The 13,613-nt window shown below is 46.2% G+C and overlaps 1 protein-coding gene across 6 annotated transcripts in view; it reads right to left on the bottom strand.

The window, feature by feature from the left end:
* The window catches only part of TP73 (tumor protein p73), a 154,860-nt gene that overhangs the window by 15,500 nt on the left and 125,747 nt on the right, over positions 1–13,613 (bottom strand). For all 6 annotated transcript variants that reach the window (XM_066607369.1, XM_066607368.1, XM_066607367.1 and 3 more), the window contains 3 exons: positions 3,210–3,396; positions 817–932; positions 164–273 (listed from right to left, as the gene is read on the bottom strand). In XM_066607369.1, coding sequence (XP_066463466.1) covers positions 164–273; positions 817–932; positions 3,210–3,396 — 413 coding nt within the window. The remainder of the gene's footprint in view (positions 1–163; positions 274–816; positions 933–3,209; positions 3,397–13,613) is intronic.

Below are 13,613 nucleotides of genomic sequence, written 5' to 3' on the forward strand. Positions count from 1 at the left end.
AGTTCCTTCTTGTTTGAGAGTTGGGAGGTATGCAATGATGACAATAATGAGGAGACCCCTGCACACTGTATAGAGGGCTACAAGGACTCTTGGTAGGGGACCAAATGACAACAGATGGTGAAGTATAGTGCGGTCTGATATTGATATAATTAAGGTCACTCACTCTCTGTTCTCCAGGGTTATAATAATCAGAATGGGTCGCCTGTTCATTCCTCCAACACAACTGCTGTTACACATAAAATTATAAAGGATTGTGGTAAACTCGGTGCCAACCTAAAAGAGCCGAAAATGGACAATTTACTGCCACAATACACATCAGATCAACAGATATACAATATTTCCTATAGCCTTCTTGTACCATTTCCTTACAGTTTTCATGATCTCTGCTTGCTATAATTTAATAGGGTCCTTCACTGTTTACTTACCATGTATAAAACCTGTCCTGGTCATGTGATGAACTCACAAATGCATGACTTGTTACAGTAAAGTTATCAAAGTTAGGACTTGAAAGCAGCCATGCATCTGTGAGTTCATCGCATGACCAGGACCGATTTCATCCATGAGAAATTAATAGTGAAGGTTCCTATTAAATGACAGCAAGCAGAGATCTGGAAAACCGTGAGCAATTGATACAAAAAGTATATTAGAAAATCGTACAACCTTTCATTATTCCAAAAATGACAAGCATCTGCTGGAAAACACTTACAGAATACAGGCTTCAGACATAATATAGCTAACGGATTAATGTAGATAAGAACGGTATATAGGAATATGGACAACATCAGCTATATACACAGGCAGTGACAGGAAATTTACCTGTGGTGGCTCATAGGGCACCATCACGCTTTGTCTGCCAGTAACAGGATCATCCACATATTGGGACAAATTATTGCCCTCCACGCGAATTAAATGACTTGCTGGTGCTGCTTGACCTGCAACATAAAAAAAAATCTGCTTTAATGCATACAGTGACCACAAGGTGGCACTGTGTAGTGCAGCTATTCCAAGACCATGTTAAACTTTCTTTTTGGAAACTCAACAAGGGCTTAATCATATCAGCATTGGATGTTTGTTGCAGATTTCTGCTAAAAAAAAAAAGGACAAAATGGTACTGCATCTTGTCAAATCCGGCAAAAGGCTGGATGGCTGGGTGGACATCAAAAGGATCGTATTATAGTTAATAGGGCCCTTTCAGTGTCATTAGGATCTGTCATATGATGCTTCCAGTCTTCCCAGAGTGGGAAGAACAGAAACCGCTAGCGCCGATGTGAACGAGCCCTAACTATGTAGACTACACTAATGTTACCTTAGCCTGAATATGCATTTTTTCAGAGACTATAAAGCTTAAAGGGGATGTCTATTAGTAGAAGGAAGGGGTCTACTGTCGCCCAGAAGCGCCAGCCACTGGAGTCTATGAGTTGGCACTGCTGCTCATTCCCAGGGAAGTAGATCTTTCTGAAAGAATAACAGAGACTTTTTATTACTCTCAGACAACCCCTTAATCACATTACAAGGACAAGTTTTGCAACTTTTTGATGCACCCTGAGTTTTTCAAGATCTCTGTTTGCTGCCTATAACTAGAAACATTTCAATCAACATTTGGGGGCTTTCAGAATTCAATGTAACCAACATCCACCATTCAATGTTGGTAAGTGGAGAGCTTGAAAAAAGGTGAGAAATGGAAAAAAAATCCGATAGAAATCTGAAAAACATTCACATCCATCAACCAGTGGTCTGCAGCCTGTGCCCTCCAGTTGTAGTGAAACTGCAGCTGCCGTTATAGAGCACTTGCACTTTCACCTTCGGAGCGCTTCTGCTTTGTCGTCTGTTTTCGCCTCCTTCCGGTAGCTGAAGACGACCCCTTGTAGTGTTATATAAGGGCTATATGGGGCTTCATGCAGCCATCTTCAGCTGCCAGAAAGAGCTGAAAATGGGCCGACATAGCAGAAGCGCTCCAAGGTGAAAGTGCAGGTACTCTCAAGGCCGTCTCTACACAGAATTTTGCAGTATTTACAGTATTAGGCATGTGGAGGAGATTTCAAAAATAATATGCCTATTTATACTGCGGATTTCAGCCCTAGAAATCCACAGTAGATCCACAAATGAATTCAAAGCCAAATCCACATGATTCAGGTGCGTATTTGGACATTGTGTATTTGCTGCAGGTTTCCTGTTGCAGAAAGCCCGCAGCAGATATGGCCCATGCGAAGGTGTCCTAACAGCTGCATGATGGGACTTGTAGTATCACAGGTTGCAGAGCAATGCAATAAATTGTGCTTTTTGAGGACCCAAAGTTGCAAGCTCAATACAGATGCTTCCACTGATCCACCACAGAAGGTCACAAAACCCCCTCATTACAGGACACTGCTGATTTAAATGACAGAGAATGTTTTCTCCATACAGGTATTAGAGATGGGGATTCATCTCCATTGTGGTAGAAGACATCACAAAACTCAGAGGATCAGTGCGGAGGATCTGGCATGTGGTCACACGTTCCTTACAATCAAATCACAAATTCTGAAATGTCATGCAACAAATAATCAGCATCACCACCTACAGTTATGTGCCCACATGTCGCAGTGCAGCTTCTCCAGGGGTGATTTCACATGTACCTTCATTGGTGTCTAACGTATGGATTGTGATGTGCAATTGAAAATGGCCTAATTGTTTTGACAATCCCGCATTAAAAAAAAATCAGCATTTAGACATGCAGATTTCCATGGTGGCAAATTGCCCTGCATGTCGTGGCCAATTCCGATATGTGTGAAAGCACGCCAGGTACACACATGAAAGGATGGGATCAGTAAGAACACTACAACTCCGTTCCCAAAACCAAGGGGCCCTTGGAGCTCTGTACAAGTACTCAATACTTCCTGTTCAAACTTTTCTGTCTTTTGAAATCTGTTTGATTTTTGCAACATAGTAATCCCGCTTCATTGCCCCCTACTGGTCTTATCTACTCACACATCCCTATGTATAGTGTCCTTCAAAGGGGTTGTCCCACTTCTAGTTATCTTACTGCAGGAAGCAGACAGCTTCGTACATTGTGCAGTGGTCCAGGTTGACACAGCAGGCTGAGTCCTATTGCAATGAATGGAACTGAGCCTGCAGTACCAACCCTGACCACTGTGCAATGTATGGAGCTGTCTGCTTCCTGCAGCAAAAAAGCTAGAATTGGAACAACCTCTTTAAAACCAGCTGCCTCTTACCATCATTAAAATCTCGTCCTAACTCGTGGTTGGGACAGCGCTTCACAACTTCCGTCACATGTTCTGCTTTTTTATAGACTGGCATGGCCCGAATTACTGTGCCAGGTGGAGGTGGGCTGGATACTTTGATTTGGATAGGACATGTCTTAGCAATCTGGCAGTAGAGTTTCTTCAACAAAGGGGAGTACTGAAAGAAACAGAAATGTAAGCATCAGAGAAGATAGGACACATTCTGGAAGGCTGTCATTAAAGCAATTTACAAGTTCTGGAATTAAAGGGGAACTCCTGTCATCAGTGGCCATCCTGTGCATGCTCTATAAATGAATGGTTTCTACATTGTAGCAAGCTGTGGCTCATAACTCCATCATCTAGTTTTCCCACACAATGTTAATTAATGGCCCATTTACACAGCCGTATCTTTAGGCACAACACACATACAGCCATGTAAATCCGACCTTCGTCAACTTTTCTCTTTAGGCTGTGGTCACACAGGACGGATTTCCAGCAGAATTCTCATGGAATGTCTGCATCGAAAAACCGCGAGAATTCCACTGGAAAAGCGCAGCTTCAAAACCCGCAGGTTTTGGAGCAGTATCTCCTTTGACATTCCGCTGCGGCTTTTTCTCCCCATAGGGAGGAGAGAGGCCGCTGCGGAAAAAAAAAAAGAATTGACATGCTGCGTCTTTGTTTTCTGCGCCACATGTCCATTTCCACACAGATAGGCCGCAACGGATTGGTTGCAGTGTGTGGACACGATTTTTGCAAAATCTCATCCACTTTGCTGGCTAATCCTGGGATTAGAAGCCGTGGGCGGAATAGCCGTGCAGACATCCCGCACGGAAATTCCGCTACAATTCCGCCCCGTGTGAACCCAGCCTTATAGGTGTCCATTGTTATGTCCACATAATCGTACCGCAGCTAAGCTCCTCCTAGGATAGAGAGGATGGCTGCTGAATATGGTGAATCATGGGACCTCAATAAATTAGGGATTTAATTATTTATATTTGAGAACCAAAGTGAATAAGTCTGCAGGATAGGACCACACACAGTTTGTTTCTAGTCTGAAACTATGGAGACTAGAGATGAGCGAGTGTACTCGGCCACGCCCCCTTTTCGCCTGAGTACCGCGATTTTCGAGTACTTCCGTACTCGGGCGAAAAGATTCGGGGGGCGCCGTGGGTGAGTGGGGGGTTGCAGCGGGGAGTGGGGGGGGGAGAGGGAGAGAGAGAGGGCTCCCCCCTGTTCCCCGCTGCTACCCCCCGCTCCACCATGCCTCCCCCCGCCCCCCGGCGCCCCCCGAATCTTTTCACCCGAGTACTGAAGTACTCGAAAATAGCGGTACTTGATCGAGTAATTACTCGAAACGAGTACGTTCGCTCATCTCTAATGGAGACACATGGGTCAGCATAGGAGCTGTATACACAAACTGATAGGAGATTTTCTAATGAGGAATAGTTTCAAAGTTGCTTCATTTCCTACATGAAAATCATTAGAGTAATAAAAACTAGTGACTACAAAGGCCGGCATCCACTTTAAAAAAGTTGTTTATATAGTGAACCTCGCCTTTAAATACAAGTCACTCCTCAGATGTTTCTGCTCCTCACTCAGGCCCCCTTCACATGAGCGAATGCGTATTTGCACAATGAATGATGCCTTTTTTTGCGTGCGCATCCACATATTTTACTGTACTTTTTACAAGGCATGGTCATTTGCCTGCGGCAAACAAAGACGCTCCAATTAAAATGATTAATTGGTCTAAGGAGTTCCAGAGTTCCAACTAGTGGCGAGGGGCGGAGAGGGGGCGGGAGCTCAGAGCACTGCTCCCGGCCCCTTCCAGCATCCTCCCCCTGCAGAGAGGGACACCGTATATCGGCCGGCGTGAAAACTCAGCTGATATACGGTCATCTGAATAAGCCCTTACAGAGATCCGCAGGAAAAATAAGTGCCAGTGAACATACCCATTGAAATCAATGGATTCTATTTTCTATGTAATGCACACACAAACTTTGCGTGCACAAAGACACCTGCGTGAAGTCGGCTTAGGGCAGGTCGCACAAGAGTTTTTTCGTTTCCATGTAGCTGTACTGTTGTGGGAGCCGCTAAATGAAAAATGGAAGCATACGGATATCTTTCATTGATAGCAATGTTGAAAAAAAACCTGAATTTTGCAATCTGTCTTGGTTCTTGTTTTTGAACTGGAATCAAAGCGCAGCAGTCTGAAAACAGAACGGTGATTGAAAACTGACAGTTGGGTTGAAACGGAAGGCCTTCACTTCCAATGCACTTCTATGGGCACAAACACTGAAGCGTTCTCTTTCTGTTCCGCTGCTCCCACGATGGAACGGCTAGATGGAAACAAAAACTGCTAGTGTGAACTTAGCCTTAGCTCCGTCTCCATGAATGGACGGAGTTTATTCCAGACATTGTCTCTACACCCTTCTGACTCCTTCATTACGACTCTACGAAGAACTGCGAATGCTGAGAACTGTTCCTGAACATTATATTGCATTAAGGATTATCGGTGACGGGTTAGGACAAGTACATCATCTTATAGATGATCCCAAATATTCACCTGGAGCAGAGACATTCCCTGCTTCATCACACAGATCCTGCCAGGGCAAGTCTGAAGGAACTGGATAATAATGATGCGCAAAGGACACAAGAAGGTCCTTATAGTGTTCATACAATGGACTGTAAGGATTGATACAGGGGTCAGAGAATGTATCATCCTGCGTCTGTAGTGCCTCACTTATGGATATAGGATTTTAAGGCTTAAACCCTCATAATACTGAACATGCAGCGAACATACGTGTGATGTGTCCCATCCAAAGCTGCCTCCAGAATTCTGCTGACCTATGCTTAGTGCAGCAGGACAATTCAGTGATCAGCACCCAGACTGTAATCGGACAGGGTCGAGCATTCTGGGACCTCAGGTGAGGAGGTATAGGTGAAGTGTCAGTTTGCTTAGTGTAACTTTATATGACTGGAGTCTGAGGCCCTGTGTCCACGGGCGAGGCGGAATATCGCTAGCGATATTCCACTGCAGGGGAGAGAACTGACAGATAGGCTCACCGCGGAGAATCGTGGCATGCCGCAATTTGAGTCCCGCAAGCGGAGAATCGCTATGATTCTCCGCTCGTGGACAGGGGGCTGCACTTTCCATAGCAACGCTATAAAAAGCGTGCACTGCGTTACTCGCGGACGGCTTATCGCTGTGAGTAACGCAATGCAGGATCGTCCGTGGACAGTAACCCTAAGTGCTCATTCACACTGCACTTGGAACCCTTTCTAAGGGTTTCTTTCCAGGTCTTCATTTGGATGTCTGAAAGCAGCATCCAGATAGAAGCCTGGACAGACCTGTGGGCTGCTGACATTAAAATGACAATCAAACCTGCGAGATTTAGGCCGCTTTCACACGCATGTCTGTGAAGCCCGTGCTTTCCAATGGGTTCCTTCACACTAGCGATGTTTTGTAGACTGCTACATTGTGAGAAAAAAAAATTGCAGAATGCTGAATATTGCCGCAATTTACTAGGTTTTGTTGCCCACGTTCCCCTATGGAGCCTTCCTTTGTGCTGCATTGCATGAAAATGCTGTTTTTGTGCAGTGCGATGCAACTTTTACAGTAGAAAATCCTACTGTTTGTCCCTAAATTAACCCCTATCAGCAGTTAAGGGTGCCCTCACACTTGTGATCGCGATATCGCTGCATTTCTTTAACGCGGATGTCAATAGGACATTCTAATCTTAAAAACGCATCGCACAAAAATCACAAAACACAAACTTTCGAATTTTTCTAAGATGCATTTTTAACATTAGAAAGTCCTAATGACTTTCACTAAAATAAAAAAAACGCAGCAAAATCATGCAATAAAAATTTGCCAGAATAACGTGACCGGTAGTGATGATTTAGCAAAAAAAAAATCAGCGCTGATGTGCAAAAAAAAATTTAAAAAAAATCGCAAGAAAAGAGACATAATTTTCTTGCGGCAAAATTGCAATCACCCATGTGGAACTAGCCTCGCTCTCTGTTTTAGCAGATTTCCATTCTATTCCATCATGCTGGCCATACAGAATCGCGTTGTCAACTACTATTCTGTGCAATGTTCTATCTGGAAGCTGGGTCCAGCCAATCAGGTGAGGCCCTGAGACGGTACCCCCACATAGGGATACTATTCTTATTTGAATGTAGCCTTACAGATCCGGTTTAATCCTTTTTTCCTTAAAAATGTAATCAATACATCAATCCATACCTAATAAATACTTTTCTTTACATTTCCATTATGTTGTTTTTAGGTGCATGTCGTGTTTGTTAATATACAGCAAGTTCAAATAGAATCATACGGCTACTGTTTTTAGCCCAGAGAGCTATGTTAAAGCCACATGTTCTTGTTTATATGGTTCACACTGCATATTTATTCCTGTTTTATCCTCCATATTTCTGCCTGATTATATAAAGAGCAAATAGTTGAACCTTGAACAAAAAAGTGAACAAATATAGATGATAAACGGTCACCTTCACACGAACATATGTGTATTTGTGGAATGAACTATGCCTTTTTGCGTGCATATCAACGTATTTTACTATACTTTTTGCACCCACAAGGCATGTTTACAAAGACGCACCGATTTACATAAGGGCTCCTACCCCCTAGCGATATGTTTTCTTGCGATGCAAGAGCGAGTGAAAACGCATGATTATGAAACCAATGATTTTCAATGGTTTCATACTCATTTGCGATTTTTCACTCAAGCCTCGTAGCGTGAAGGAAAAATCTGCACTATCACCCATCATTTTTAACAGGGCCAGCGGCAGCAGCGCCAGCCCCATTGAAAACATAAGGAGTACATCGCGGACTTTTGCCACAGCTGTGACAGCTATGGCAGGGGATTCCTTCATCCCCATGGAGACGAAGGAATCCTCTGCCACAGCTGTAGCAGATGTCCACGATGCTATCCTATTGCTTTCAATGGGGCCGGCGCTGCTGTGACCCGATTGAAAGCAATGTGTTGCATGCAACCCCCGCAGCAATGATTTTTGGGGATATATAAGCCCTTCCATGAAAATCAACCCTAGCTGTTAAAAAGGTAAAAGGAAAATTTTTTACTCACCTAGAAGAGCCGTCCGGCTCTTTTCTCTGGCCCCGGCAGTCGTCTTCTGGAGACCGGGGTTTAAAAAATCCCCACCAACAGAAAGCGCTGCCTCTGATTGGCTGATTGCTGTGAGCAATGACAGGGAGCACTCAGCTGTCATTTAATGACGGTTGGGCGCTGCCTCTGATTGGTCATAGCGCTCAGCCAATCAGAGATAGTGCTTTCTGGAGGCGGGGATTTTTCAATCTCTGGCCTCCAGAAGACAACTGCTGGGGCCAGAAAGACGAGCCAGAGTAAAAAAAAATGTTCTTTTACCTTTTTTTACAGCTAGGGATGATTTTCATGGAAGGGCTTATATTTCAAGACCTTTCTCGAAAATCATTGCTGCGGGGGTTGCTTGCAACCCATTGCTTTCAATGGGGCTAGAGCAGTGCTTGCACTGGAAAAGCATAGCGGAAAAGCATCGCGGTCCCTACGGGGATGAAGGAATCCCCTGCCCTAGTGGTCATAGCTGTGGCAGAAGTCCGTGATGCCCTCCCTATGTTTTCAATGGGGCTGGCGCTGCTGCCGCCGGCCCCATTGAATACAATGAGCGATATTGCAGATTTTTTTTTTTGCGCTGCGAGGCTTGAGTGAAAAATCGCAAACGAGTATGAAACCATTGAAAATCATTGGTTTCATAATCACTCGCATTGCAAGAAAACATATCACTAGTAGGTAGGCGCTCTAAGATCTAAGCTTACTGCATTATCATAACAAACTTGGCTCTGCTACATCTGTCCCCTGCCACTACAGGTAGCTTCTGCATTTCTCCTATTTCTCTTTCGGTTTTCAATCTGCTTTCGGTCTACACATCACATGTAATAGCAGCTAATTGATGTGTAATTGGCCATTTGCCCCTGCAGTGTTATCCTGGCCTCAGGCCCTGGAGGTAACAGCTGGGCGGACACTTAAGACTTTATCTGGGACCTGAAGACATTGCAGGAAGATGGAAGCTATATTTTCACCAGACACTTTGCTGTTGGATGTGACTACAGGAATCCAGACAACACAACGACATCTGATACAAAGTGCAGCATGTCGGAAATGAAGCACCAGGATAAAGTATGGGGACGTCCACAAAGTGTACATATGATTCCATACAGAAGGTAAAAGGCATAGAGGAAGGTAAAATACAGCTCACCAAGATCTTAATCCACATGGTTATGCCAAACTGCCAACCTCCATTAAGAGAAGCGCACGGAGGACAACGCCAAGCCTGCTTCTCAGGAATGCAATGTGGAAAAAGCAATGTATAAACTCCAGCTTTCTCATCAAAAATGAATCTTTACTAGAATATATCCATAGAAAGGTTAAAAACACGCACAGTAAGAAAATAGTGCAAGCTGCGTTTATTTTGCGCGGCACATTTATGCATGCAAAATACACGCTTGTGAACAAACCCAATGAAATCCATGGGTTCTATTTTCTTTAAGCAAATACGCCCATGTGAAGGGGCCAAAAGAGCCTTAATATGCCCCAAGGGCCCCTTTACATGGGCATATTTGAGCACGCAATATGCAGAAAATAGAACCCAATCAATGGGTTTGTTCATAGGCACGTATTTTGCTTGCATAATATAGCTGGGCAAAAACCCCGCAGCATGCTCTATTTTCTTGCGCAAATGTACAGGAAAAGCAAGCATCTGGCACTCATTAACGAATTTGGCCATATCAATGTCTGGGAGCATCGGTGCATATTTTTGTGCATGCAATCCCGCAAGACTTGCACACGCAAAAAGTACAGCAAAAACCACAGTTGTGCGCAAATATGCAAAGCCCGATGCGCAAGAACGCGGTGCCTCAGGCCGACTTTAAACAAGCTTAAGCACATTTCCGTCGCATATTTGTACAATGGGCATTGCGTTTTTACGTGCGCCTGTGTGTGTCTTACTGTATTTTTGGCAAGTGTATGTCATGCGTATTTGCACATGCATAAAAGCATGCTCCCATTGATTTTAATGGGCAATTAAGTTAAATTAGTTTAATAGGTGCTATGTCCGTGCGCAATTTGCAGAAAAATAGAGCTTGCTGTGTATTTTTTTGCGCAAACGAAATGCGCGTGCCAAATACGCTCATGTGAGCGAAGCCATTTATGTCAATGGGTTCTCTTTAGAGATGAGCGAGCACCAAAATGCTCGGGTGCTCGTTACTCGGGACGAAATTTTCGCGATGCTCGAGCGTTCGTTTCGAGTAACGAACCCCATTGAAGTCAATGGGCGACCCGAGCATTTTTGTATTTCGCCGATGCTCGCTAAGGTTTTCATGTGTGAAAATCTGGGCAATTCAAGAAAGTGATGGGAACGACACAGCAACGGATAGGGCAGGCGAGGGGCTACATGTTGGGCTGCATCTCAAGTTCCCAGGTCCCACTATTAAGCCACAATACCGGCAAGAGTGCCCCCCCCCCCCCAACAACTTTTACTTCTGAAAAGCCCTCATTAGCAATGCATACCTTAGCTAAGCACCACACTACCTCCAACAAAGCACAATCACTGCCTGCATGACACTCCGCTGCCACTTCTCCTGGGTTACATGCTGCCCAACCCCCCCCCCCGCACGACAGTGTCCACAGCGTACACCAAATTGTCCCTGCCCAGCCTTCAGCTGCCCTCATGCCACGCCACACTCATGTCTATTTATAAGTGCGTCTGCCAGAGGAAAAGCAGGCACACACTGCAGAGGGTTGGCACGGCTAGGCAGCGACCCTCTTTAAAAGGGGCGGGGCGATAGCCCACAATGCTGTACAGAAGCAATGAGAAATATAATCCTGTGCCACCGCCATCAGGAGCTGCACACGTGGGCATAGCAATGGGGAACCTATGTGCCACACACTATTCATTCTGTCAAGGTGTCTGCATGCCCCAGTCAGAATGCGGTTTTTAATTCATAGACACAGGCAGGTACAACTCCCTATTGTGAAGTCCCTGTGGACCCACAGCATCGGTGGCTCCCTGGAACCCACCGGCGGTACATAAAAATATCCCATTGCATTGCCCAACACAGCTGAGGTAGTAATGTCGTGCTTAATGCAGGTGGGCTTCGGCCCACACTGCATGCCCCAGTCTGACTGGGGTTCTTTAGATGTGGAAACAGATGCATTTATAATTCTCTGTGGACCCACAGCATGGGTGGGTGCCAGGAAGCCACCGGCGGTACATAAATATATCCCATTGCATTGCCCAACACAGCGGATGTAACGTCAGCTGTAATGCAGGTGGGCTAAAAATTCATTTGATTACACTGTAGGCGAGGGCCCACAAAAATTGCTGTATCAACAGTACTAATGTACATCCAAAAAATTGGCCATGGCCAACCAAGAGGGCAGGTGAAACCCATTAATCACTTTGGTTAATGTGGCTTAAGTGGTAACTAGGCCTGGAGGCAGCCCAGTTTAACGAAAAATTGGTTCAAGTTAAAGTTTCAACGCTTTTAAGAGCATTGAAACGTATAAAAATTGTTTAGAAAAATTATATGAGTGAGCCTTGTGGCCCTAAGAAAAATTGCCCGTTCGGCGTGATTACGTGAGGTTTCAGGAGGAGGAGCAGGAGGAGGAGGAGGAGGAGGAATATTATACACAGATTGATGAAGCAGAAATGTCCCCGTTTTGGATGGTGAGAGAGAACGATGCTTCCATCCGCGGGTGCAGCCTACGTATTGCTTAGGTATCGCTGCTGTCCGCTGGTGGAGAAGAGAAGTCTGGGGAAATCCAGGCTTTGTTCATCTTGATGAGTGTTAGCCTGTCGGCACTGTCGGTTGACAGGTGGGTACGCTTATCCGTGATGATTCCCCCAGCCACACTAAACACACTCTCTGACAAGACGCTAGCCGCAGGACAAGCAAGCACCTCCAGGGCATACAGCGCGAGTTCAGGCCACGTGTCCAGCTTCGACACCCAGTAGTTGTAGGTGGCAGAGGCGTCACGGAGGACGGTCGTGCGATCGGCTACGTACTCCCTCACCATCCTTTTACAGTGCTCCCGCCGACTCAGCCTTGACTGGGGAGCGGTGACACAGTCTTGCTGGGGAGCCATAAAGCTGGCAAAGGCCTTGGAGAATGTTCCCCTGCCTGCGCTGTACATGCTGCCTGATCTCTGCGCCTCCCCTGCTACCTGGCCCTCGGAACTGCGCCTTCTGCCACTAGCGCTGTCGGATGGGAAGTTTACCATCAGTTTGTCCACCAGCGCCCTGTGGTATAGCATCATTCTCGAACCCCTTTCCTCTTCGGGAATGAGAGTGCAAAGGCTCTCCTTATACCGTGGATCGAGCAGTGTGTACACCCAGTAATCCGTAGTGGCCAGAATGCGTGTAACGCGAGGGTCACGAGAAAGGCATCCTAACATGAAGTCAGCCATGTGTGCCAGGGTACCTGTACGCAACACATGGCTGTCTTCACTAGGAAGATCACTTTCAGGATCCTCCTCCTCCTCCTCCTCTTCCTCCTCCTCAGGCCATACACGCTGAAAGGATGACAGGCAAGCAGCATGGGTACCGTCAGCAGTGGGCCAAGCGGTCTCTTCCCCCTCCTCCTCATCCTCCTCATGCTCCTCCTCCTCCTCCTGAACGCGCTGAGATATAGACAGGAGGGTGCTCTGACTATCCAGCGACATACTGTCTTCCCCCGGCTCTGTTTCCGAGCGCAAAGCGTCTGCCTTTATGCTTTGCAGGGAACTTCTCAAGATGCATAGCAGAGGAATGGTTACGCTAATGATTGCAGCATCGCCGCTCACCACCTGGGTAGACTCCTCAAATTTTCCAAGGACCTGGCAGATGGCTGCCAACCAGGCCCACTCTTCTGTAAATAATTGAGGAGGCTGACTCCCACTGCGCCGCGCAAGTTGGAGTTGGTATTTCACTATAGCTCTACGCTGCTCATAGAGTCTGGCCAACATGTGGAGCGTAGAGTTCCACTGTGTGGGCACGTCGCACAGCAGTCGGTGCACTGGCAGATTAAACCGATGTTGCAGGGTCCGCAGGGTGGCAGCGTGCGTGTGAGATTTGCGGAAATGTGCACAGATCCGGCGCACCTTTCCGAGCAGGTATGACAAGTGGGGGTAGCTTTTCAGAAAGCGCTGAACCACCAAATTAAACACATGGGCCAGGCATGGCACGTGCGTGAGGCTGCCGAGCTGCAGAGCCGCCACCAGCTTACGGCCGTTGTCACACACGACCATGCCCGGTTGGAGGCTCAGCGGCGCAAGCCAGCGGTCGGTCTGCTCTGTCAGACCCTGCAGCAGTTCGTGGGCCGTGTGCCTCTTCTCTCCTAAGCTGAGT

This window comes from Eleutherodactylus coqui, chromosome 6 (genome assembly GCF_035609145.1).
Source record: "Eleutherodactylus coqui strain aEleCoq1 chromosome 6, aEleCoq1.hap1, whole genome shotgun sequence".
In the NCBI taxonomy this organism is placed as follows: Eukaryota; Metazoa; Chordata; class Amphibia; order Anura; family Eleutherodactylidae; genus Eleutherodactylus; species Eleutherodactylus coqui.